General features: G+C 40.0%; 1 protein-coding gene across 2 annotated transcripts in view; it reads right to left on the bottom strand.

Moving 5' to 3' along the window:
- Positions 1-26,528, bottom strand: part of COL4A4 (collagen type IV alpha 4 chain) — a 155,593-nt gene that overhangs the window by 50,929 nt on the left and 78,136 nt on the right. For both annotated transcript variants that reach the window (XM_054549909.2, XM_063713074.1), the window contains exons 23-31: positions 22,082-22,154; positions 20,392-20,498; positions 17,809-17,992; positions 8,440-8,508; positions 6,016-6,123; positions 5,287-5,505; positions 3,282-3,443; positions 1,798-1,968; positions 461-604 (exon numbers count right to left, since the gene is read on the bottom strand). In XM_054549909.2, coding sequence (XP_054405884.1) covers positions 461-604; positions 1,798-1,968; positions 3,282-3,443; positions 5,287-5,505; positions 6,016-6,123; positions 8,440-8,508; positions 17,809-17,992; positions 20,392-20,498; positions 22,082-22,154 — 1,237 coding nt within the window. The remainder of the gene's footprint in view (positions 1-460; positions 605-1,797; positions 1,969-3,281; positions 3,444-5,286; positions 5,506-6,015; positions 6,124-8,439; positions 8,509-17,808; positions 17,993-20,391; positions 20,499-22,081; positions 22,155-26,528) is intronic.

Here is a 26,528-nt window from a genome sequence, read left to right on the forward strand (position 1 = left end):
TGTGTTGTCTATGTCTGCTTTCATGCTACAAAAGCAGACTTGAGTCGTTGTGACAGAGACCAGATGGCCTGCAAAACCTGAAATTGTTATTATCAGGCTTTTTACAGGAAGAGCTTACCAACCTCTGTTCTAACTGAAACAGAGGTTGGAGAACAAGAGCTCCCTTTCCCAAAAGGTGAGAAAGTTCTCTGAAACCTAGAAGCTATAAATCAATGCATTAAGAACCACTTGTTAATTCTTTTTCAATTAATAGAGCAATTCATTTGCCACCTATATGTAAAAAGATTAAGAGGTAAAGAAAATGAATTTTGTTTAAAATTCTAAAACAAATACCATAGAACTAAAAGGAGGAGGAATCCAAGCTTCAGACAAGTCCTATTTTATTTTTCAGAGATCACATTTCTAGGTTTGGATCAAATACCAGAAACAAATGCATGTTGCGTGGCTGTATTTTATTTACCTTTGGCTCCTCTCAGTCCCCGGTCTCCGGGAAAGCCAGACATGCCCTTCTCTCCAGGTTCTCCCTTTGTGCCAGGACATCCCTCTGCACCAGGCTTTCCTCTTTCTCCGGGAAAACCTGGGAAACCAGGCAGCCCCTGGGGTCCTGGTGAAATGAGAGCATAAAGTTTTAGGAAAATATTTTATTTGTTATTTATTTTTTCAGGGGTGGGAGGGGAACAGAGTCTCACTCCGTCACCCAGGCTGAAGTGCAGTGGCACGATCTCGGCTCATTGCAACCTCTGCCTCCTAAGTTCAAGCGATTCTCCTCCCTCAGCCTCCCGAGTAGCTGGGATTACAGGCGTGAGCCACCGCACTTGGCTAATTTTTGTATTTTTAGTAGAGACGGAGTTTCACCATGTTGGCCAGGCTGATCTCAAACTCCTAGCCTCAAGTGATCCACCCACCTTGGCCTCCCAAAGTGCTGGGATTATAGGTGTGAGCCACTGTGCCCAGCCCTAGGAAAACATTTTACAGGCTAGTATGATTCTTATATATTGTGTTCCTCGTAGTTCATCTGCAGATGCAAACTCCTGCCTAACACTGAGTTTGTATTCAAAGTAAACAATTGTCAACCTCACTGCACTTAGTAGCTGGGATCGGTTGGGCATGGTGACTCAGACCTGTAATCCTAGCACTATGGAGGATCCTTGAGGCCAGGATTTCAAGACCAGCCTAGCTAAAATAGCGAGATCCTGTCTCCTAAAAAAAAAAAAAAAAAAAAAAAAAAAATTAGTCAGGCGTGGCGTGGTGGCACATGCCTCTCAGGAGGCTGAGGTAGGAGGATCACTTGAGCCCAGGAGTTCAAGGCTGCAGTGAGCTATGATCCTGCCACTGCCCTCTAGCCTGGGCTACAGAACAAGCCTCTGTCTCCTAAAAAAAAAAAAAAAAAAAATCCATGCTCTGCTGCCCTGGCCTCAGTTTCCTACCTACAGACCTGAAGTGTGGGCCCTGATGTGTCTGAGTCCTAATCCCCTAACTGGGGGTAGGGATGAGAGTGGGGACCCCATCCATAATGAAAATGCACCTTTCCCGACCCTAGGGGTTTACCGTGCTACCCAGTCCTCATGAATTCCGTGGCCCCAACACCTTCAAACCCCTTTTCCCATCGACCAGCACAGAAACATTCTGCCACTGGAAATAACGATACAGAGGACAAGAGCAAGGGAGGCATCATTAAGGGAAGGACAAAGCCAGACTAACAGTCAACTCTTTTCGTGTGGTCATCTTCCAGTCTTCACTTGGCAGTGGATTTCATGTTTCTAAGATGGGAGGACATCATGGAAAAGCACTACCTACCCTTTGGACCTGGAGGACCAGGTAGCCCATCATCCCCAAAAGGACCTGGGATTCCTGGGAGGCCTGGGGGACCATGTGCCCCAGGCCGTCCTGGGAGTCCGGGGAGACCTTTCATTCCAGCTGGCCCGGGAGGCCCCACATCTCCCGGCTGTCCTTTCCCACCTGGAGCACCTAAGACAAACCACAGTGACCACAGTGTGTGAAGGCTGAACACTGGCTTCACACACAGCAGGAAAAACATACAGTAGCTTAAACATGCATTAAACAGTAAAACAATATTTGTTGGCTAAAATAACAGTAGCAACTTTCCATCAATCTAAGAATATATTTTTCTAGATGCCATAAATAGAAGGGCAGATCATTTGAGTAAATGTTTCCCAGTAGGGATGAATGAAGATTATAAAAATATTTTTAACAGAAAACGAAAAGAAAAAACAAACATTGTATTTGTATTTCCTCTTGGTGGAGGGAAACCAATAGAAGAAAACTTTCCAGGTTTTTCCTGAAGCTCTACAGCCGAGTGAACTTCAAGCAGAAGTCAGAGCCAACGTCTAGCGTTACTGGTGCTAGAAATATGGCTGTAGCAGAAAGTTTTGCGTCAATCTGTTTTTAATTTTTCAAGTGTTTATATTACTGCATTTGGATAAAAGCAATGGGATTTAAATGACAGAGTAAACAATGTGAATAGTGAAATGAAGATCATATTGAAAATAGCCCCTGCTATGTTCTGAATGTGTCCCTCCAAAATTCATATGTTGAAAGTTAATCACCAATGTGATAGTATTAAGAGGTGAAGACTTGGGGAGGTGATTAAGTCATAAAGGCAGAGCCCTCATGAATAAGATTGGTGACCTTATTAAAGAGGTGCAAAAGAGCTGTTTGCCCCATCCGCCTGTGAGGACACAAGGAAGACACACCAGATCTGCTGGCAGCTTGATCTTGGACTTCCCAGCCTCCTGAGCCATAAGAAATTAAATTGCCTAGTTTAAGGTATTTGATAGAGCAGTGCGAATGGACTAAGGCAGCCTCCATGCACCTTGTATTAGGAGACACTCCAGGGGTCTCTTGTGTTCCTACGTCTTCCTGGGTATGCCAAGAATGCAAGATCCTGATGCTCTTTACCTGAGAAACTTCTCAAGCTCGTGTTTGCAGCAAGCACCCTTGATAGATGATATAGCACTTTCCTCAATAGGAAAAGCAGGCTTTCTCACTTGTTGCTATAAAGCAGTGGTTCCTTGTCTCAGGGCTCCTCTCATATAATGCAACCCACTGTGTGTGTGGCCAACTAGCCCCCTATGTTGCCCCATGAGACTTGGGTGACATGGGGAAGTGATGCAAACCAACATCAAACTCATGAGTAACGAAGTCCTTTGTCTCTGACTCAGGACTCTTGCTTCTGGCAGCATCCATAAAAGAGTAAAAGGGGAGCTTATTTAATTGTAAGTAGGGTAAGCCCCAGACCCTTCACAGTTCTTGACACTTACCTGGGCTACCTGGATACCCAGGGAGTCCCGGTTGCCCTGGTATCCCTGGAGCACCTCTTTCACAGGAATGGCCAGGTGGACCTGGGACACCTGGAAACCCAGCATGTCCCTCTCTGCCTTTGGGACCTTTGAGACCTGGGAATCCAGGAATGCCAGCTGGCCCTGAAATGATAAAATGCATCCATGACATTCATGACAAAAAACTATACAGATGGCCCACGATGAATTGTTCACGCATATCAATACTGGAGGTGAACATTTTCATCTTGAATCAGTGCTCAAATGGGTTAAGTCTTTGAATGGATTTTCTTATCATAGATGTAATGAGTTCCTTATGAACAGAGAAACAACGCGTTGCTAAGTGAGTTACTTGATAAGGATATGTGGACTGCAGTTGCCTATGCAAATAAGAAACCACTTCGTTCTTCCTAATTTTAATTAACCTCTAACTTTGCATCAGGCTTTACACCAAATCTCTACAATATTTACAAACCCAGTTTGCACTGTATGAATTTGCATTCTATGAGAGATTTCATCACTTGCATTCTCAAATTTCTACTTACTGGAAAGACAGTCTCATAATCTTCAGGAAAGAACATCCCCCATAATTCCACACCCTAACCCAAAAATCTACTTCGTTTTCCTATGTTTTCTTTACATGTTGGTTCATATGTTTACATTTAAAAATAGTAATCACAGTGCAAATTCAGTTGTTGGAGCGCTTCAGATTGCATATTAATCTGCAAATGTTTTCCATTTTGTTGCAGTCTTTACAAATATGATTTAAATTGCTAATGGCTGGGTGGTATTCCTTTGAGAGATAGAGTGTGTGTGTATGTGTGTGTGTGTCTTTGTTCTTTCCAATTATTCCTTTGCTGTGGATACTACTACAAGGGCATTTTCATATCTATAACCTTCTTCCATTGAACACTTCCCTGAGATATATTCTCACAAGTGAGATAGTTGGATTACTGGGTCATTATTTTTATTGACTTAACATCATGTTTCACCTGTTAATTTCCAATTAATTGTTTCTTTGAATATGAATATTTTTATTTACAAAGTTCCACGCAAGCTCCTTGAGGGTGCTAATTCTCCTCCTCTCCTCCACGTGTCCTGTGCTAATATACTCTAGTGGATGCCTAATCAACAGTGTCCTGTGCTAATATACTCTAGTGGATGCCTAATAAACACTGGCCCACTGACTTTTAGGAAAGAACCAGAATGTTCTTTGTAAACAACTGATCTGTGGTCCACATCTTGATCACCATCACCCAAGAAGGCCACTGAAGTTCAGAATGTGGGGCCCCATCCCAGAAATAATGAATCAGAATTCCTCAGACTGGGGTCCTGAAGACAATAATTTTAATGAGCTGCCCCACCCCAACTTGGTTATTTTTAAGTACATTAAAACCTGAAAAACTCCACTGGGGATCCTGAAGGATCCTTACTGATTTCAGAAAAGGATATGAATCAGTGTCCGGTCCATCTTCCTCTCTTGCGTTTGATGCCCTGCCTGCCACCCCAAATGGAATGAAGTTCCCTCTACCTTGTCTCCTGTCCGAAGACAGCTTGTCCTCTAGGCTCAGCTCATACCCGGCTCTCCCACAGAGTGTTCCCAGATGCCAGCTCACCGCTCCAGCCTCTAAGCTACTCTTCCTCTTACAATCAGGCCTGCCTACCTTCCACCTGGCAACAGCCCCAGACAGGTTACACAGTCCCTGCTCTTGGCCTTTGCGGCACCAACATACTAGCTACGGAATCAAATTGAGTTGAAGGAACCACAGTGAGCTGCCCTGCATTTGAAAACAACCAATAAAATGCAAAGGCAAGCCTGGAGATTCAGGTTATTTGAAATGTAACCAGCACCCCAAATGAGGGAAAACACCTGGGTAAACTGTTTATATTCTACATGCCTAAAGCAAAATAATCTAAACATTCTTCAGTGACCTGTTCCAAAACTGAGCCAGCTCTGTGCACCAAAAGGACAGCAAAGCCCTCATACCTTCAGCCCCTGGACATCCCGGATCACCTCTGGGTCCTTTTATCCCTGGCACTCCTGAAAGACCCCTCCTTCCTGGGGATCCCAGGTGACCAAATGCAGGGTCTCCCGGGATTCCTTTCTGACCATTCACTCCTGGTGACCCGGGAGGGCCTGGGGGCCCAACAGGGGAGGACCCCTTTTCACCTCCAAAACCCGGATCTCCCATGTCACCACGAAAACCTATTTAACAAGAAAAAAATATATTTTTAATGATAACATGTGCAAGTATAGAACCAATACATATAAGACTTACTTTGATAAAAACACTTTTCTTAAAAATACAGGGGTACTTACTAAAATTAAGAGCAGTTTAACAGGTAATGTTGTTTTGCCACCTTTTGTAGAGAGAGAAACTGCAACTTTGTGTTCCTATATGCCAATGATGTTTCCCTAATTACTTTCCTTCTCTGGCAAACATTCTGGCTGGACTGAGTAGTTTCAACAACATAATAGACAAATAATAGCCCATAACTTACACTGCAAGGTGGAAGGAGCCTTGGCAACTTGCAGAATTATAATCTGAAACTTATCACAATATAGCTAAGGGCCTATCGAGAAACACCATTTCCCTATTATCTAGGGATCCCTAGACCATTTCCTCAATGAAATTATTCATCGGTAGAAATGTTAAAAAGTTCCTGATAGATATTACCAAAGCAGAAATAAACAAAAACAAAAAACTTCACTGACCAGGTGGACCTGGTATTTCCGATGTTCCTGGTGTGCCAGGTCTGCCTTTATGTCCATCTGAACCACTCAGCCCGGGGGCACCTTGGGGACCTGGAAATCCCTTTGGACCTAAACAATAACAACAAAACACAGACTCAATAAAACAAAATCTAATGTGAACAAAATGAGATGATTTTTTAAAAGTCTATGTTAAGTCTTTCTAAAATATTTCTACTTTATGGAAGTAAGGATGTTGCCTATCCTGATTTACAAAAATATATTGCAAGTCACATGCTCCAAATAAATGTTTTGTAGGAGTGATTTTGTTAAGGCACTTTCTAGAAGCCATCCTGTGAAGGATTCTTCCTGAAAGCCTTTGGAACTTGCACCACCATTCAGATGATTTTTTTTGGTATCTTCCCATGCTAGGTCTGAAACACGACTATGCAACCATTGTCTGCCCTTGTAGGGGTAAAGAGGTGGTGGCCAGTGTCTATCTTGAAAAGAAAGGATCAGATTAAAGACCAAAATCTATTTCCCTGCATCTTACTGAATTTGCCCTTAAATGAAGTATAGGCAAAAAGCACTTGCAAAAAGTAATAGAGAATCTCTCTTTTTTTTTTTTTTTTTTTTTTTTTTTCTGAGACGGAGTCTTGCTCTGTCACCCAGGCTGGAGTGCAGTGGCGCAGTCTCGGCTCACTGCAAGCTCTGCCTCCTGGGTTCACGCCATTCTCCTGCCTCAGCCTCCCGAGTAGCTGGGATTGCAGGTGCCCGCCATCACACCCGGCTAATTTTTTATATTTTTAGTAGAGACGGGGTTTCACCGTGTTAGCCAGGATGGTCTCATCTCCTGACCTCGTGATCCGCCCACCTCGGCCTCCCAAAGTGCTGAGATTACAGGCATGAGCCACCGCGCCCAGCCTAGAGAATCTATTTTAAACCTTCTGTGATTTTCCACAAGGAGTTATCTCAGCTAAAATAACTTATAAATCATAAACTTCAATAGAGGCACAACTGTCAAATTAAAATGTGAGTATTCACTTTTCTCGAAGTTACAGCTGCTGAAAGTAATCAAACTTTTTTTTATCCACCCATGACCAGTAAAAGTAAAAATGAACGTTCAATCCGTCAACCTGCAATTCTCCACTCCGCTGATACAGAATTATATTTCTGCGCTCTTGCCATTGCCTTGTGGCGGGCGGAGTGTAATTCCCTGCCCTTTTACCCAGGGCTTGGTCATGTGACTTGTTATGGGCAATAGGAAATGAATGCCCATGATCCAATCAGAGGTGTGGAGGGAGCCTGTGAGCTGAGCCGGCCCTCTTGCATTTCTGCAATCACATGAGAAAAGCATGGCCTTGCAATGAGATGCATGTTGCAACCCCAAACCTAACTTGGAGCTACACTCTAAGCCAACAGAGACCATCTTAGATCAGCTAAACCCAACCAACCTGCAGACCCATAAGACAGAAAATAAGTGTTTGTTGTAGCCCACTGAGATTTTGAGATTATTTACACATTATTGTCATAAAATTTGATGGTAGAGAGAGTAACAGTCAGTCATTATTCATACTAGTAATGAATGGGTAGGGAACTCTAAAGAAACAAAGAAGAGTTAGGCAAAATATCTTAGATGGATTTTGGATTTAATTCATCTAAAAATAAGTGATTGATTCAAATGAAGCTGTTGCATGAATGTACAAACAGGGACAGATATTTGGGCATTTTTTTCAAATGTTTCTGATCAAATGTTGGTTGTCTTGGAAAGTAAAACAAAGTAAAACTTACAGTCAATAAACAAATGATCATTATTCACTCTTGAGGCACAGGAAAGGAAAGAAGATACAGTTTTAAAACTTTCAGGCTGGGTGCGGTGGCTCACACCTGTAATCGAAGCACTTTGGGAGGCTGAGGTGGGCGGATCACAAGGTCAGGAGTTCAAGATCAGCCTAACCAATATGGTGAAACCCCATCTCTACTAAAAATACAAAAATTAGCTGGGCACGGTGGCAGGCACCTGTAGTCCCAGCTACTTGGGAGACTGAGGCAGGAGAATTGCTTGAACCTGGGAGGTGGAGGTTGCAGTGAGCCAAGATCACAACACTACACTCCAGTCTGGGAGACAAAGTGAGATTCTGTCTCAAAAAAAAAAAAAAAAAAAAAAAAAAAACTTTCAAGGGACAGACATTTTAACTGTTATGTGAGCAAATCAAGGTAAATTTTGTTGCACAAAGATTTGAAAAGCCCATCTGGAGTGTTCTCAAACCAGCAGACTAGAGGCCCAACTACAAATTACTACAAATGCTGTTTTCCCCTATCCACGGTCCCTCAAAACTTTGGAAATGTCCTAACTAGTCTGAGGATTCACTATTGGTTTATCTGTCTGGCTAGTTTTTTTTTTTACTCTGGGAGGTATACAAGACAGTAACTTCTCATTGATAATACCTGGAGGTCCATCAAAACCTGGAGGGCCTTGCCTCCCAGGGTAGGTTACGTTGCAAGAAATTGTGTCACCTGGAATGAGAAAAGAAAAGCAGCATTCACATAACTGATAGCCCAGTGCAATGTGAGTCTGTCTCAATGACAACTTCCTCAAGATATTTTTCTGTATAGTATATGTAGAAGTCAAAGAAAAAGAAGACTCCCAAGTATCATTAGATCACTTAAGCTGCTTTCATACAGAATTTTTAGATTTTTCCTGAAATCTGAATTTCAACTGTCAGAAGAGTTATAAACATAATGAAGAAAAGAAACACATTGATTATAAAAAGTATAAGTTTCAATAATCTATAAAAGCAATGTAGATGATAAAAATGTAATGGAGATGAACTACATGGGTAGTAGATAATAATAATAATGTAATGGAGATCTATTACATGCATATCTAACACCATACAACGGGAAGTTTCGATAAATCATGAAATAGCAGCAGGTGTCCAATGCTGAGTTCAGAAAATCTGACTCTTACTATGAACATGGGAAAATTGTGCAAATGAAGAGGCCGGGCTAAATGTGAATAGCTACCATTTACTGAGGGCTAGGTGCTTCAAATATATTGTCTCATTTTTCTAATGACTTCGCAATCTAGTAGCATCATCCCCCATGTTAAAGAAATGTTTAAAGAAAGTTAATAAGCAGTTCAGGGTCTGAATGAAAAATTTTCTAGAGAGATAGATATCACCAATAAAACACCAAAGTTTGAGCCTCTCAGTTCCTGTCTCCTAAAATGGAATGCTTCTCTTTTATAATAGGAATAATATCTCATAATGCATTTCTTTATATGCTCTCAGATCTAAGATATATCAGATGAATAAAAATGACATCAGATTTTGTTGGGTTCTAGACCATGAATTTATTATACCTTATCAAATACCAAGATACTTGCTTGCCTTTCTACGTTATCAAAACAAGAACTAAGGATATTACTTTGTTCTAAAACTTCACAATTAGCAATGTAGTTCAAGATATATATATATATACATATTACAAAAGAAAATAACTTAAACCTTTTTTGCCACCTTCTTAAGAGTTTTCAGCTATAATCCTGAAAGTCATTTTATTGTTTGAAATTCACATAACTGCAAAATATATGTAAAATACCTTCTTTTTTCTCACTAGAATGCCAACAAATGGTTTTTCATGAACAATGATAGTTTAAATGACATACTAGTTTTTAAAAATTAAAATATATAGTATTATCTCAAAAGACCATAAAAATAATTCTATATTTTGAGTATGTGTATATAATATATATACATTTATGTAATTCTAATATAGTCAGATTGTATGAGTTCATACTGAGAAATGAAGGAAAAGCAATTTTGGTATGTCAGATAAATAAAACAACAAAGATATTTTAGCATCTTAAGGATTTACTTTAAATATTGATTGTGTTGTAATGCTTTTATTTGTTTAACAAGGTACAAGGTTTGAACAGTGCCTGGATGAAATTTTATTTAGCTATTATGCCATAGCTATAATAATTTTGCCCAGAAGAGACTCATTTTAGCTTCCATGACTTCATGTGACATTCTGCCACAAAAATATTCAAAATTACCTTTCTGGATGAAAACATCATAAATAAATTTAAAAAGCAATTCAGGATATGAACAAAAAAATTCTCTAGATAGACATCATCAAGAAAAACTAATCAGAACTTTGAAAAATGAAAGACATATGAGGGAATTACAAAATGCAGTGGAAAGTTTTAACAATAGACTAGAACAAATAGAAGAAAGAATTTCAGAGCTCAAAGACAAGGCTTCTGAATTAACCCAATCAGACAAAAATAAGAAAAAAAGAAATGAACAAAGTCTCTAAGACATATGGTATTAGTAAAACAGCCAAACCTAAGAATAATTGGTGTTCCTGAGGGAGAATAAAAAAGAACTAATTTGAGGGAGTAATTGAGGAAAACTTCCATGGCCTGGCTACAGATCTGGATATCCAAAGCCAAGAAGCTTAAAGAACTCCTGGAAAATTCACTGCAAAAAGGTCTTCACCAAGCCATATAGTTATCAGACTATTTAAAGTCAAAATGAAGGCAAGAATTCTAAGAGCAGTGAGACAAATGCATCAGGTAACTTATAAATGAAAACCTATCAGACTTATAGCAGACTTCTCAGCAGAAACCTTACAAGCCAAAAGGGATTGGCGTCCTATCTTCAACCTCCTTAAACAGAACAACTGTCAGCCAAGAATTTCGTATTCCACAAAACTAAATTTCATAAATGAAGGAGAAATAAAGTCATTTTCAGACAAGCAAGTGCTGAGGAAATTTGTCACTACAGAACATGCACTACAAGAAATGCTAAAAGGAGTTCTAAACCTTGAAACAAAAGCCTGATATGCACCAAAATAGAACCTCTTGAAAGTTTAGAACTCACAAGGCCTATAACACAATAATACAATGAAAAACAACCATCTGGGTAACAATTAACATGATGAAGAGAACAATACCTCACATCTCAATATTCATGTTGAGTGTAAATGCTCCACTTCAAAGATACGGGATGGCAAAATGGACAAAAACATCACAATCCAAATATCTGCTGTCTTTAAGAGGCTCACCTAACACAGAAATATTCATGTAAACTCAAGATAAAGGGGTAGGAAAATGTATTCCATGCAAATAGAAACCAAAGGCAGCAGGGATAGCTATTCTTATATCAGAAAAAAACAAACTTCAAAATAACAACAGTAAAAACAAAAAGACAAAGATGGTCACTATATAATGATAAAATGATCAATTCAACAAGAAGATACTACAATCATAAATTTATATGCACCAAACACTGGAGCTTTTAGATTCAAAAAACAATTTACTAGACCTAAGAAATGAGATAGACAGCAAAACAATAATAGTGGGAGACTTCAATACACCACTGACAGCACTAGACAGATCTTCATGACAGAAAGTCAACAGAGAAACAATGGATGTAAGTGACACACTAGAGCAAATTAACTTAACAGACATTTACAGAACATTCTACCCAAGATCTGCAGGATATACATTCTTCTCAGAAGCATGGAACGTTCTCCAAGATAGACCATATGATAGGCCACAAAATAAGTCTCAACAAATTTTTTACAATTGAAATTGTATCAAGTATCTTCTCAGACCACAGTGGAATAAAATTAGAAATCAACTCCCAAAGGAACCCTCAAAATTATACAAATACATGGAAATTAAATAATCTGCTCCTGAATAATATCTGGGTTAACAATGAAATCAGGATGGAAATTTAAAAATTATTTGAATTGAATGATTATATTGACACAAGTTATCAAAACCTCTGGAATACAGCAAAAGCAGTGCTAAGAGGAAAGTTTATAGTGCTAAATGCCTACATCAAAAAGTCTGGAAAAGCACAAATTGACGACCTAAAGTCACACCTCAAGGAACTAGAAAAACAAAAGCACACTAAACTTAAAGCTAGAAGAAGAAAAGAAATAACAAAGATCAGAGTGAACCAAATGAAATGCAACCCAAAAAAAAATGAAAAATTAATGAACAAAAAGCTGGTTAAAAAGCTGGTTCCTTGAAAAAATAAACAAAATCAATAGACCATTAGCTAGATTAAACAAGAAAAGAAGAGAGAAGATCCAAATAAGCTCAATTAGAACTGAAACGGGTCATTACAACCAACACCACAGAAATACAAAAGACCATTCAAGACTACTATGGATACCTTTATGTACACAAACTAGGAAATCTAGAGGAAATGGACAAATTCCTGGAAACATAAAATCCTACTAGATTATATCAGGAAGAAATAGAAACCTCGAACAAACCAATAACAAGCAGTGAGATTGAATCAGTAATTTTTAAATTCCCCAAAAAACAAACCCAGGATCAGATGGATTCACAGCTAAATTCTACTTAGACATTCAAAGAAAAGAATTGGTACAAATCCTACTGAAACTATTCCAAAAGACTGATAAAGAAGGCATCCTCCCTAAATCATTCTATTAAGCTAGTATCATCCTGATACCAAAACAGGAAAAGACACACACACACACACACACAAACTACAGACCAATTTCCTTGATGAACATAGATGTAAAAATCCTCAACAAAATACTAGCTGAATGAATTGAACAGCATATCAAAAAGAGAATTCATCATGATCAAGTGGGTTTCATCCCAGGGATGCAGGGATGGTTTAATATATGCAAGTCAATAAATGTAATCCATCACATAAACATAATTAAAAGCAAAAACCATATGATCAATAGATGCAGAAAAAGTATTCGACAAAATCCAGCATTCCTTTGTGACAAAAACTCTCAACAAATGAGGCATAGATGGGACCTACCTCAAAATAATAAAAACTATGTATGACAAACCCATAGATAACATCATACTGAACAGAAAAGTTGAAAGCTTTCCCCCTGAGAACAGGAACAAGACAAGGATGCCCACTTTCACCACTCCTATTCAACATAGTTCTGGAAGTACTAGCCAGAGCAATTAGGTAAGAGAAATAAATAAACAGCATCAAAATTAGAAAAGAGGAAGTCAGACTATCACTGTTTGCCAGTAATATGATCGTACACCTACAAAATCCTAAGGATTCTTCAAAAATACTCTTAGATATGATAAGCAAATTCAGTAAAGTCTCAGGTTACAAAATCATTGTACATAAATCAGTAGCATTGCTATACACCAACAACAATCAAGTTGAGAATCAAATTAAGAACTCAATTCCTTTTACAACAGCTGTAAAAACCAAAATAAAATAACTAAAAATACACTTAACCAAGGAGGTGAAAGTTCTCAAAAAGGAGAACTACAAAACACTCTTGAAAGAAATCATAGATGACACAAATGGAAATGCATCCAATGTTTATGGACTGGGATAATTGATATTGTGAAAACAACCATACTGCCAAAAGTAATCTACAGATTCAGTGGAATTCCCATCAAAATATGAACATCATTTTTCATAGAATTAGAAAAAAAAATCCTGAATTTTGTATCGAACCAAAAAAGAGCCTGAATAGACAAAGCAATCCTAAGCAAAAAGAACAAATCTGGAGACATCACATTACTGAACTTCAAATTATACTACAAGGCTTTAGTTACCAAAACAGCATGGTACTGGTGTAAAAGTCGGCACAGAGATCAATGGAACAGCACAGAGAATCCAGAAACAAAGCCAAATATGTACAGCTAACTGATCTTTAACAAAGCATACAAAAACAAAAAATTGGGGGATGGACACCCTATTTAATAAATGATGCTGGGAAAACTGGCAAGCTACATGTATTAGAAGAATAAAATCGGATTCCTATCTCTCACCTTATACAAAAATCAACTGAAGATGGTTCAAAGACTTAAATATAAGACCTGAAACTATCAAAATTCTATGAGACAACATTGGAAAAACTCATATATATATTGGCCTAGGCAAAGAATTCATGAATAAGACCCCAAAAGCAAATGCAACAAAAACTAAATAAATAAATGGGACCCAATTAAACTAAAAGGCCTCTGCACAGCAAAAGAAATAAATAAGTGGAGTAAACAGAAATCCACAGAATGGGAGAAGCTATTTGCAAACTATGCATCCGACAAAGGGCCAGTATCCGGAATCTACAAAGAACTCAGACAAATCACCAAGAAAAAAACAAATAATCCCATTAAAAAGTGGGAAAAGGACATGAATAGACATTTCTCAAAGGAAGATATACAAATGGCCAACGAACATATGAAAAAATACTCAACATCAGTAATCATTAGGGAAATGCCAATTAAAACTGCAATGAGATATCACCTTACTCCTGCAAAAAATGGCCATTATTAAAAGACAAAAAACAATAGATATTGGCATGGATGTGGAGAAAAGGGAACACTTATACAATGCTGGTGAAAATGTAAATTACTACAACCTCTGTAGAAAACAAGTGTGGAGATTCCCTAAAGAGATAAAAGTAGATCCACCATGTGACCCAGCAATCCCACTACTGGGTATCTACCCAAAGGAAGAGACGTCATTATATGAAAAACACACTTGCACATGTATGTTTATAGCAGCACAATTTACAATTGCAAAGATGTGGCACCAATCTAAGTGCCTATTGACTGAGTGGATAAAGAAAATGTGGTATAAAAAAACATGGAATACTACTCAGCCATTAAAACGAACAAAACAATGGCTTTTGCAGCAACTTAGATGGAGCTGGAGGCCATAATTCTAAGTGAAGTAACACAGGAGTGGAAAACCAAAAACTATATGTTCTCACTTATGAGTGGGAGGTAAGTGATGAGTATGCAAAGGTGTAAGAGTGATATAATGGACTTCAGAGATTCAGAAAAGGGAGGATGCCCCAAGACTAAACCAGGAAGAATTCAAATCTGGTTTATTTGGTTATTCAAATAGACCAGTAACAAGTTCTGAAATTGAGGCAGTAATTAATAGCCTACCAACCAAAAAAAGCCCACGACCAGATGGATTCACAGCCGAAGTTTACCAGAGGTACAAAGAGGAGCTGGTACCATTTCTTCTGAAACTATTCCAAACAATAGAAAAATAAGAACTCCTCCCTGACTCATTTTATGAGGCCAGCATCATCCTGATACCAAAACCTGGCAGAGACACAACAACAAAAATTTTCAAGCTAATATCCCTGATGAACCTCTATGCAAAAACCCTCAATAAAATACTGGCAAATGGAATCCAGCAGCACATCAAAAAGCATATCCATCACAATCAAGTCTGGGATGCAAGGCTGGTTCAACATTTGCAAATCAATAAATGTAATTCACATAAACAGAACCAATGACAAAAACCGCATGATTATTTTAACAGAGGCAGAAAAGGCCTTCAATAAAATTCAACATCCCTTCTTGAAAACGCTCTCAATAAACTAGTTATTGATGGAACATATCTCAAAATAACAAGAGCTATTTATGACAAACCCATAGGCAATATCATACTGAATTTGCAAAAGCTGGAAGCATTTCCTTTGAAAACCAGCACAAGACAAGGATGCCTTCTCTCACCACTCCTATTCAACATAGTATTGGAAGTTCTGGCCAGGGCAATCAGGCAACAGAAAGAAATAAAGCACATTCAAATAGGAAGAGAGGAAGTTAAATTGTCTCTGTTTGCAGATGACATGATTGTATATTTAGAAAATCCCATCGTCTCAGCCCAAAGACTCTTTAAGCTGGTAAGCAACTTCAGCAAAGTCTCAGAATACAAAATCAATGTGCAAAATTCACAAGCATTCCTATACACCAACAATAGGCAAGCAGAGAGCCAAATCATGAGTGAACTCCCATTCACAATTGCTACAAAGAGAAAGAAATACCTAGGAATACAACTTACAAGTGATATGAAGGACCTCTTCAAGGAGAACTACAAACCACTGCTCAAAGAAATAAGAGAGGACACAAACAAATGGAAAAACATTATATGCTCATGGATAGGAAGAATCAATATCATGAAAATGGCCATACTGCCCAAAGTAATTTATAGATTCAATGCTATTCCCATCAAGCTGTCATTGACTTTCTTCACAGAATCAGAAAAAAAATTACTTTAAATTTCATATGGAGCCAAAAAAGAGCCCATATAGCCAAGACAATCCTAAGCAAAAAGAACAGAGTTGGAGGGGTCAAGCTACCTGACTTTAAACTATACTACAAGGCTACAGTAACCAAAACAGCATGGTACTGGTACCAAAGCAGATATACAGACCAATGGAACAGAACAGAGACCTCGGAAATAACACCACACATCTATAACCATCTGCTTTTTGACAAACCTGATAAAAACAAGCAATGGGGAAAGGACTCCTTTCCCCATTTAATTATTATTTAATTATTTAATTAATGGTGTTGGGAAAATTGGCTAGCCATATGCAGAAGGCAGAAACTGGACCCCTTCCTTACATCTTATACAAAAATTAACCCAAGATGGATTAAAGACTTAAATGTAAAACCCAAAACCATAAAAACCCTAGAAGAATACCTAGGCAATATCATTCAGGACTTAGGCATGGGCAAAGACTTCATGACTGAAACACCAAAAGCAGTTGCAACAGAAGCCAAATTGACAAATAAGACCTAATCAAACTAAAGAGCTTCTGCACAGCAAAAGAAACTATCATCAGAGTGAACAGGCAACCTACAGAATGGGAGAAAATTTTGCAATCTACCCAACTGACAAAGGTCTAATATCCAGAATATACAAGGAACTTAAACAAATTTACAAGACAAAACCAACCCCTTCAAAAAGTGGATGAAGGATATGAACAGACACTTCTCAAAAGAAGACATTTATGTGGCCAAACAAACATGAAAAAAAGCTCTTCATCAGTGGTCATTAGAGAAATGCAAATCAAAACCACAATGAGATACCATCTCACAGCAGTTAGAATAGAGACTATTAAAAAGTCAGGAAACAACAGATGCTGGAGAGGATGTGGAGAAATAGGAACACTTTTACACTGTTGGTGGGAATGTAAATTAGTTCAACCATGGTGAGAGGATCCTCAAAGATCTAGAACCAGAAATACCATTTGACCCAGCAATCCCATTACGAGGTATATACCCAAAGGATTATAAATCATTCTGCTCTAAAGACACATGTAAACGTATGTTTATTGCAGCACTATTTACAATAGCAAAGACTTGGAACCAACCCAAAGGCCCATCAATGATAGACTGGATAAAGAAAATGTGGCACATATACACCGTGGTACACTATGCACCCATAAAAAAAGAAGGAGAACATTTTCTTTTGCAGGGATGTGGATGAAGCTGGAAGCCATCATTCTCAGTACACTAACACAGGAACAGAAAACCAAACACCACATGTTCTCACTCATAAGTGGGAGTTGTACAATGAGAACACATGGACACAGGGAGGGGAACATCACATACCGAGACCTGTCAGGGGGTCGGAGGTAAGAGGAGGGAAAGCATTAGGACAAATACCTTAATGCATGTGGGGCTTAAAACCTAGATGATGGGTTGATAGATGCAGCAAACCACCTTGGCACATGTATACCTATGTAACAAACCTGCTCATTCTGCAAATATATCCCAGAACTTAAAGTAAAATTTAAAAAAAAAAGAAAAAGAAAAAGAAAAACATTTGAATACTGAAAAAAAAAAAAGAAGGGGGAGGGAGGAAGGGGGTCTAGGGATATGAAAAACTACACATTAGGTAAAATGTACCCTACTCAGGTGACAGGTACACTAAAATCTCAGAATTCACCACTATATAATTCTTCCATGTAAGAAAAAAAACCACTTGTACCCCAAAGCTATTGAAATAAATAAAAAAATTTTTAAATTACCTTTCTGACCCTTCAAGCCATCAGGGCCCCTCACACCTGGGCGGCCTGGAACTCCTGGGTGGCCTCGCTCTCCTGGTAGACCAGGAAATCCCAGTCCTGGGGGCCCCACAGGTCCTGCTTTGCCCGGGGGGCCCAGAGGTCCAGGAAATCCTTTACCACCTGGGGTCGCATCTTCATGATCCCCCTGGGAATGTTACGTCATGGGTCAATTACCAACCACTGAAAGTCCATAAACTCAAAGCAGTCATTGTAGGTTACAGAAACACATGCAAAAGTCCATAATTTCAGGAGACAGTTACTCTTAAGCAAATGTAATTTTAAAATAAATAACTTAGATACGTCTTAATATTTTAAATATATATATATAGAAATGGAGTCTCTCTCTGTCACCCAGGCTGGTGTGCAGTGGTGCTATCTCGGCTCACTGCAGCCTCCGCCTCCCAGGTTCAAGCGATTCTCCTGCCTCAGCCTCCTGAGTAGCTGGGATTACAGGCACCCACCAGCTCACTTGGCTAATTTTTGTATTTTTAGTGGAGACTGAGTTTCACCATGTTGGCCAGGCTGGTCTCGAACCCCTGACCTCAAGTGATCCACCTGCCTTGGCCTCCCAAAGTGCAGAGATTACAGGCGTCAGCCACTGCGCCAGGCCAACATACACATTTTACATCTTTATATACATATATGTATAATATAAGCATGTGTGTTATGCTTCAAATACTGGAAACAATGTGTGTGGTATGCCTTAAATACAGAATAAGAGATTTTATGTCAAACCATTCTCTAATATCATATGTCACAGAATATAGAAATAAGTAGATCAAGGGAAGTGGTGGGATTACAAATCAAATACATTCTTATGTATTCCCTTGAGAAGATACACAGATAGACTCCATCATCCTCCATCCCTGTGGGTAAAAGCCTAGCAAGTCCTTTCTCCTCCTGCATGAGAATTTAACTTTTGGTTAACTCTCTGGTTCTGATCCTCTGATAAAAATTAGATTGTCAACTACATTCCTAGGCAGTGTTGCTTATAGTAAAATCAATCCCCAGTTGCAAAATTTGCATCTGGTCTGGAAGAACTGTGGGGAGCCTGCATCAAGGGTTCCCTCACTGGCAATCCCTGGTGGGGTCCTCAAAAGCCGTGCAGTGGATAACAGCTCCCATGGGGAATGAGGCTTTCAAGTCAGGGCTGCCTCCATGCCCACCATATGTGGGTCTCATCCCTTCTTGCACCGCACCTGACTGAACAGCTGCAAGGACTCTCAAATGCAAGGAATATCTGACACTGTCCTGCTGGCATTTTGAGTGACCTTTTATCCTCCTATGTGGCCTGGTCTCAAATGTGGTCTACAACAGTCTTATGGATCTGAATTGTTTCAATGCATCTAGGAAGACCTCAGTGAACACTGAAATTCCTCTCCCAGTTTGATCTATATAGACACTGCTTTTTCACAATTAGATAAGTACTTTATGACAATATCCACTCAGTGACAATGATTTCTAAGTAGTTCCTTAAGGGGAAGAATGAATTAAGCAGAGATTAGAGAATGAATTAAGCAGAGATTAAGAGAATTAACCAAGCCTAAAGCAGAGATCATTCACATACTTGTGACCAGGAGAAAGGTCAGAAAGCTATAAACACCATCTAAGCCAATTTCCAGGCTTCTCTCTCTTATTCACTTGGATTCTGTCTGAAGGGTTTCCTGTAGAATCAGGACATGGTCTTTCCCTGTTGCAACACTCTCAATGGCTTCCCATTATATATGGCAGGCAGCACAGGTTGGTGGAAACAGCATGCACTTTGAAATAAGACAGACAAGTTTTCACTCCTATTTTGCCTATTTGGCAGATGGGTAGCCTTGAATATCAGATGCTAAGCCTCCATTTTCTTACTGTAAAATTGGAAAGGTATTGCTTTTCAGAAGACTGCTGTTTTGAGGAAACCATCTAGCCCGGTTTCTGTGATATTGTAAGCATTCAGAAATACTGCACATATTTAAGATATTTTAAGTTCCTAAGCATTGGATCATCTCATCCTCTTCTTTTACGACCTTAATTACCTACACATGCTATCCACCCAAAGCATGTCTGAAAAATGCAGCAACATCCTTTATCAGTGAGATTTTCAATGCCTTGACTCTGTGGGTTTGCACAAGTTCACCCTTTCATGCTCACTACTTCCCCTGTGTGCATCTTCTCCAGGAAACAGAACTGATGCTAAACATTGGGACCCGAGCTCCATCCTCCACCCCACAGAGTCAACTGAATACACCTAAATCAGTGGGGCCCTTCTAAGATACAAGTTTCTCAGAAGAAAATAAACACCACGAGAATGATATAAAGACAAAGGGCCGAAAGTCTTGCTAGGACTGGACTGCCACTGAGGATTTTAGACCATCTCCAATGATACTATACCTTTTATAACAATCATCTTTCCATGTCAGGGTGCCAAAGGTGACTCTGATTTGTAGTATGTTGATATTTTACTGAATTTCAGCTTGGCAAATAGAGAAAGAGGAAATAGTTGCTTATATGACCATATAAGAAAGTGAAATTCTATAGCAAGAGAAGAATTCTACATACTGGGGGTCCTGGATCCCCTTTTTCTCCAGCATGTCCATCCCGACCATGTGATCCTGGCTGCCCTGGAAATCCTGGGGGCCCATCAGGACCTCTTTCTCCTTTGTGCCCTGGGAATAGAGGTCAAAAGATATTCAAGCTCTTATCAGCAGGGGGTAAAGTAGGATAGAGAGGACAAAAAATAAAGAAATGACCTTGATTCTGGGTTGGTACAGTTTCCTGTGTATCTCAATTGCCCAAGTTACATAAAACATGCCAAAAGCCAGAGGGGAGAATGACAATTGCTAGAACCATTGAATCTCTTTACTTGGGAAAAGCTCCTTTTCCCATTCCAACAAGGAGCTGGTGTGTGTGAAGGTACCAATCAGAGAATCTTCCCCTACCTGGGATGCCAAGCACAGCACTCTATCCCTGGCCATGGGAAAGGGGGAATGGTCTGCAGTTGGGTACTTGCCCTAAGCTAATCAGTCCTTTCTGAAATTATTTTTCTATTTGGAGCTGACAAAGCAGGGCTCTCTTCATCTCTGGATGTAAGAACTTGGAGCTGCCTGGGGGTACGAAAATCGGCCTGATAGGAGAAAATATAGATGGTACAATGTGAGATGAAAGCTACATGGAGAGCCTCTTGATGCCACTGGAGGCCCAGATCTGGTTGTCCTAATGCCAACCTGTGATGGTTAATATTAAGTGTCAACTTGATTGGAATGAAGGATGCCTACATAACTGGTAAAGGGTTGTGGCTGGGTGTGTCTGTGAGGGTGTTGCCAGAGGAGATTAACATTTGAGTCAGCGGACTGCGACAGGAAGACCTACTGCCAATGTGGGTGGGCACTATCCAATTTGCTGCCAGCACAGCTGGAACAAAGCAGGTGGAAGAAGGTGGGATAAGCTGGCTTGCTGAGTCTTCTGGCTTTCATCTTTCTCCTGTGCTGAATGCTTCCTGCCCTTAGACATCATTCTCCAGGTTCTTCTGCCTTTGGACTCTTAAACTTACACCAGTGGTTTGCTAGGGCTCTTGTGCCTTCAGCCACAGACTGAGGGTCACACTGTTAGCCAAAAGCCTTCCCTACTTTTAAGGCTTTTGGACTCAAAAGTAGGAAAGCCACTACTTTTGGGGCTGAGCCACACTACTGGCTTCCTTGCTCCTCAGCTTGCAGACAGCTTGTAGTGGGGTTTCACCTTGCAATCATATGAGTCAATTCTCCTTAATAAACTCCTTTTCATATATACGTATATCCTATTAGTTCTGTCCCTGGAGAACTCTTACTAATAAAAAAAAAACCCTACCTTTTAATATTTCACATTTTGTTTAGGTCAATAAATTACTTAAAAAAATGATTTCAAGCTGGGCTTCTTTCATTTACAACTAAAATATTAGTGACTAATATAGAATACTGTAATGCAGTGAATAAACACCAGCCAAGCCAAAGGAGGGCTTGAGTTAAACCCAAGTTCACCATAATGAAGATGTGAATGTGTGGCTAAAGGAATATTTATGTTTTCAAATAAGAGACAGGGGATTTGGCTCAACATTCATACAATCTTATGAAGGGCAGGAAGTATTTTTTTAAGTAATCTCAACCATCCTAAATTGTATAGAATTGATCTATGGTCACAAGGGAAATTACTGCAAGAGGAGGGTCCATACATCATTCATAAAATGGCAGGGAGTTAAGTGATTGATTATGCTCACCTTTAACTCTTGATACAACCATGTCACCCTTTGCCCCTTTGTTGCCAGGTGGTCCGGAGGCACCATGCTTTCCCTTGGTGAAAAATAAGAGCAACAAATTAGATTAATTGTGATGGGTCAACAGTTACATCTGTACATATTGAATCTCTCTCTCCTTCCCTCCTAAATCTCTTGTTAAAGATTCTAGCTTGGCATTCTTGGTCTCTTCCACTTCCCTGCCTTCCAAGGTAGTCCTATCTCGCAAAACTGGGGCTCTTGAACTGCATGTGAAATGTAAAACTGGTGAAATCTGAATAAGGACTGTACCTGAGTTAAGAGGACTGTATCAATGACCATTTCCTGGTTTTGACAGTGTACTGCGGTTATGTAAATATGGTTATGTGTATGTATCATTGGGGAAGCTGGGGGAAGCATACATGGGAACTTTATGACTGTGCAACGTCTTGTGAGTCAACTACCTCAAATTAAAATTTATAATTAATTTTTGTAATTATCATGGGCTTTGTGATGTGAAATGGAGAGGAAAGAAGAGAGTGGGATAACCACAAGAGCTGCCACCAGAGCTGAAGGTAGAGGTTTAGGGATAAGTTTGTGATAAAAAAGGCATGAAAGTGATGTGCTGCTAAGGAAAGTTGATGAGCAGGAGAAGAGGAATTAAGAACCTTTTCTGAAGCTAATATATTTATTCTGTATAACAGGTAAATAGCTAATTTCGGCTGACATGCTCATGATCTCTTAACCACAACATTGCTCAAAAACTAAATAATTTGAGTCATACTTTTTAAGTGTTACATAGTACTGAATATCAAACCATGTCAAAAATATGGGAACCTGGCTGGGCGCAGTGGCTCATATCTATAATCCCAGCACTTTGAGAGGCCAAGGAAGGCGGATCACTTGAGGCCAAGAGTTCGAGACTAGCCTGGCCAACATGGTGAAACCCCGTCCCTACTAAAAATACAAAAATTAGCTGGATGTGATCGTGCACACCTGTAGTCATAGCTACTTGGGAGGCTGAGGCATAAGAATCATTTCAACCCAGGAGGCGGAGGTTGCAGTGAGCTGAGATCGTGCCACTGTACTCCAACCTGTGTGACAGAGCAAGACTGTGTCAAAATATATATATATGAACCTATTGTCAGAATATTAGGGTGGCCAAGCACCATTTCAAATACCATTATAGAAACATCATACAGAGCCCAAGGTTATTTACCTAGTGATATCAATAATCAAAAAACCACAGCAAAGAAATTGGAGGGAGGTAAAAATGACTGAGCAAGTCAGTTGCTTTGCTCACACGGATGCCACTACCTTGTCGTATTTTCTTTTTATTTATTTTCTTTTTTTGAGACACGGTCTCACTTCGTCCCCCAGGCTGCAGTGCAGTGGCACAATCATAACTCACTGCAGCCTTAAAGCTCTGGGCTCAAGCGATCCTCCTGCCTCTGCCTCTCGGGTAGCTAGAACTGTAGGTGCATGCCACCATGCCTGGCTGATTGGATTTTACTTTTTTGTGTGTAGAGATGAGGTCTTGCTGTATTTCCCAGGCTGGTCTCAAACTCCTAGCCTTAAGGGATCCTGCTGCCTCTGAAAGTGTTGAGACTACAGGAGTAAGCCACCACACCTGGTCTTGTCTTATTTTCACACAATCTAACGATGTGTTCAAACAAGCTTAACTATCTTTTTTTAACTGGCTGTACTAATTTATAAGCTGAGAACTATAGAGGGGAGGAGAGTACCAGTAGAGATGGGCACAGTGGCATCAGCAATCATCAGGCAGTAACAGTGAAGAGGAAGCCAAAAATGCAAACAACAGGCATAAAAACTCAAATGGACAAAAGGGTTGGAAGCCATTTCATGCAGAGAAAAAAAATATATCCACACATAACTCAATATCTCTGATATCACTCTAGTATAGCATCCTGTTTGTACAATGTCTGTGAACCATCAAAAAGGTGGGTAGAACCAATTTCTTAGTATAAATCAATACATTAGAAAGAATTAGAAATCATAAAGTACTAATGTAGGTTGAGTTTTCTTTTATTCTTATTTTTACTATATATGCTAGTCCTAAGTAGCAATGTGGCCTGGCCAAAGTGTACGTCATATGGTATCCTGCCCAAGAAATGGATAAAGAAAATGCCCTTCTGATGAATAAATTATCAGGACAGAAAACTGTTCACATAACATTTGGACCAATTTCTTTCCAGAAAGAGAAAAAAGTGGAATGCTTAATAAATAAGACTTTGGTACTTTGGAAGAATGAACCCATCCCAGGAGTCTGAGCAGTTTATTACTCAGCACATTGGAGACTTCAAATGTATGATGAATTGCTCTAATGCTCTGCAGGTGTCGAATTTTAAGTACTAGAGTAGATCATAGACTTATTTGAGCTAGTAAGGAAAACTGTTATTGGATTTCATTAAAGAAACATTTACTGAAAACATTACTGAACCATTACTAAACCGTTGTTTAGTAAATGTTACTAAACATTACTAAAACCATTACTGTAGTTTTCTTTGAAAACTACAAAGAACCAAGCATTACTCTGAGTACTGAGAATACAGCAGTTAACTAGTGAAATAAATGTGTAACCTAAGAGATTCCTGGGGCAAAGGTTCTCAGCAGCTTCTGATAGAGAGCTACTTTTTACAATCTTAAGACCTGAGATCACCAAACACTTGTGTTACTCTAACAACAGAAGCCCAGCAGCAACAAAAACTCCTCTCCGGGCTGGGTGCGGTGGCTCATGCCTGTAATCCCAGCGCTTTGGGAGGCTGAAGTGGGAGGATCACCTGAGGTCAGGAGTTCAAGACCAGCCTGACCAAAAAGGTGAAACCCTGTCTCTACTAAAAATACAAAATTAGCTGGGTATGGTGGCACATGCCTGTAGTCCCAGCTACTCGAGAGGCTGAGACAGCAGAATCGCCTGAACCCAGGAGGCAGAGGTTGCAGTGAGCTGAGATTGCACCATTGCACTCCAGCCTGGACAACAAGAGTGAAATTCCACCAAAAAAAAAGCAAAAGCAAAACAAAACAAAAAAACACTTCCTCTCTGCCAGGCATATCCTAGTTGTTCAGTCTAGATAAGGGACATCAACTGCAGATGCCTACAGGGGTGGCGCCTGTCCAGTCCAAGGGGAACAGGTGGGTAGGCTTGGGGGGAATCAGCCCACAGCCACAGCAGCAGTGGGAACGCAATAACCTTGTGTTCATAAACTTCTAATATCTCAGGAGAAGCCATAAACCTCACATTAATAACTCAAAAACAAACACCATGAGGACACAACCAAATATTCCAGCAGGTCAGAAATAGCCCATATATTAGTCCATTTTTGTGTCGCTATAAAGAAATACCTGAGGCTGGGTAATTTATAAAGAAAAGGGGCTCATGGTTCTGCGGGCTGTACAAGCCTGGCACCAGCATCTGCTCAGCTTCTGGTAAGCCCCCAGGAAGCTTCCAATCATGGCAGAAGGTGAAGTGGGAAGCCAGTGTATCACATGGTGAGAGAGGAAGCAAGAGAGGAAAGCAGGAGGTCCCAGACTCCTTTAAACAACCAGATCTCCTGTGAACTAACTGAGCAAGAACTCACTCATCACCAAAGGGATGGAGCTAAGCCATTCATGAGGGATCCATCCCCATGACCCAAACACCTCCCACCAGGCCCCACCTCAAACCCTGGGGATTACATTTCAACATGAGATTTGGAGGGGGCACACATCCAAACTTTATCAGCCTGTGACAGTTTGTGACCTTTGGTTCACTCTGCAGCCTCCTGGACTTTAATTCACTGGTATGTATCTTATACAGTGTGCAAAACACATGACTCAATTGAATTCTTACCAACAAGCCTCTAAGATGGTGTTCTTATATCCACTTTATAAATGCTGCAAGTAAAACTCAGAAGACTGCAGAGCTCCCAAATGTCGGAGATGGGATCTGAAGCTGGTCCACTTGCTCCTAGGCCCTAGTGCCTTGCACTAGAGCATCCTGGCCAGAAATCCCATTCTAGGGAGCGCCGTCAGGCTAAGGCAATGAATGCAAAGACTTGGTTCAATTATACAAACAATTGCAAAGAACTTAAGCCTAATTTTCTGTTTTCTACTTTCCTACCAATCTGTGGCTGCTAGGGCCAGAGACCAGCAGACCATCTCCAGAGAGAGGAGATGTAGGGAGGATGGAGAGCCCCCATGAGCGAGAGCACCCCATAGTCTGCACTGTCTTTCATGCTCTTCTGTCTGTCCTTCCCTTCCTCCTTTCCCTTCTTTTCTTCCCTCCTTCTTTTCCTTTCTTTCTTTCCCTTCCTTTTCTTCTCTCCCTTCCCCTTCTCCTCCCCCTCCCCTCCCTTCTCTACCGTTTCCTTCCCTAGTGCCCCATGGTATGACCCTGGTCCCTGACTATGACCACAATGTAATGAATTTAATGCAGAGAAGCCATACGGACAGA

Source organism: Pongo abelii, chromosome 11, assembly GCF_028885655.2.
Source record: "Pongo abelii isolate AG06213 chromosome 11, NHGRI_mPonAbe1-v2.0_pri, whole genome shotgun sequence".
NCBI classification, from domain to species: Eukaryota; Metazoa; Chordata; class Mammalia; order Primates; family Hominidae; genus Pongo; species Pongo abelii.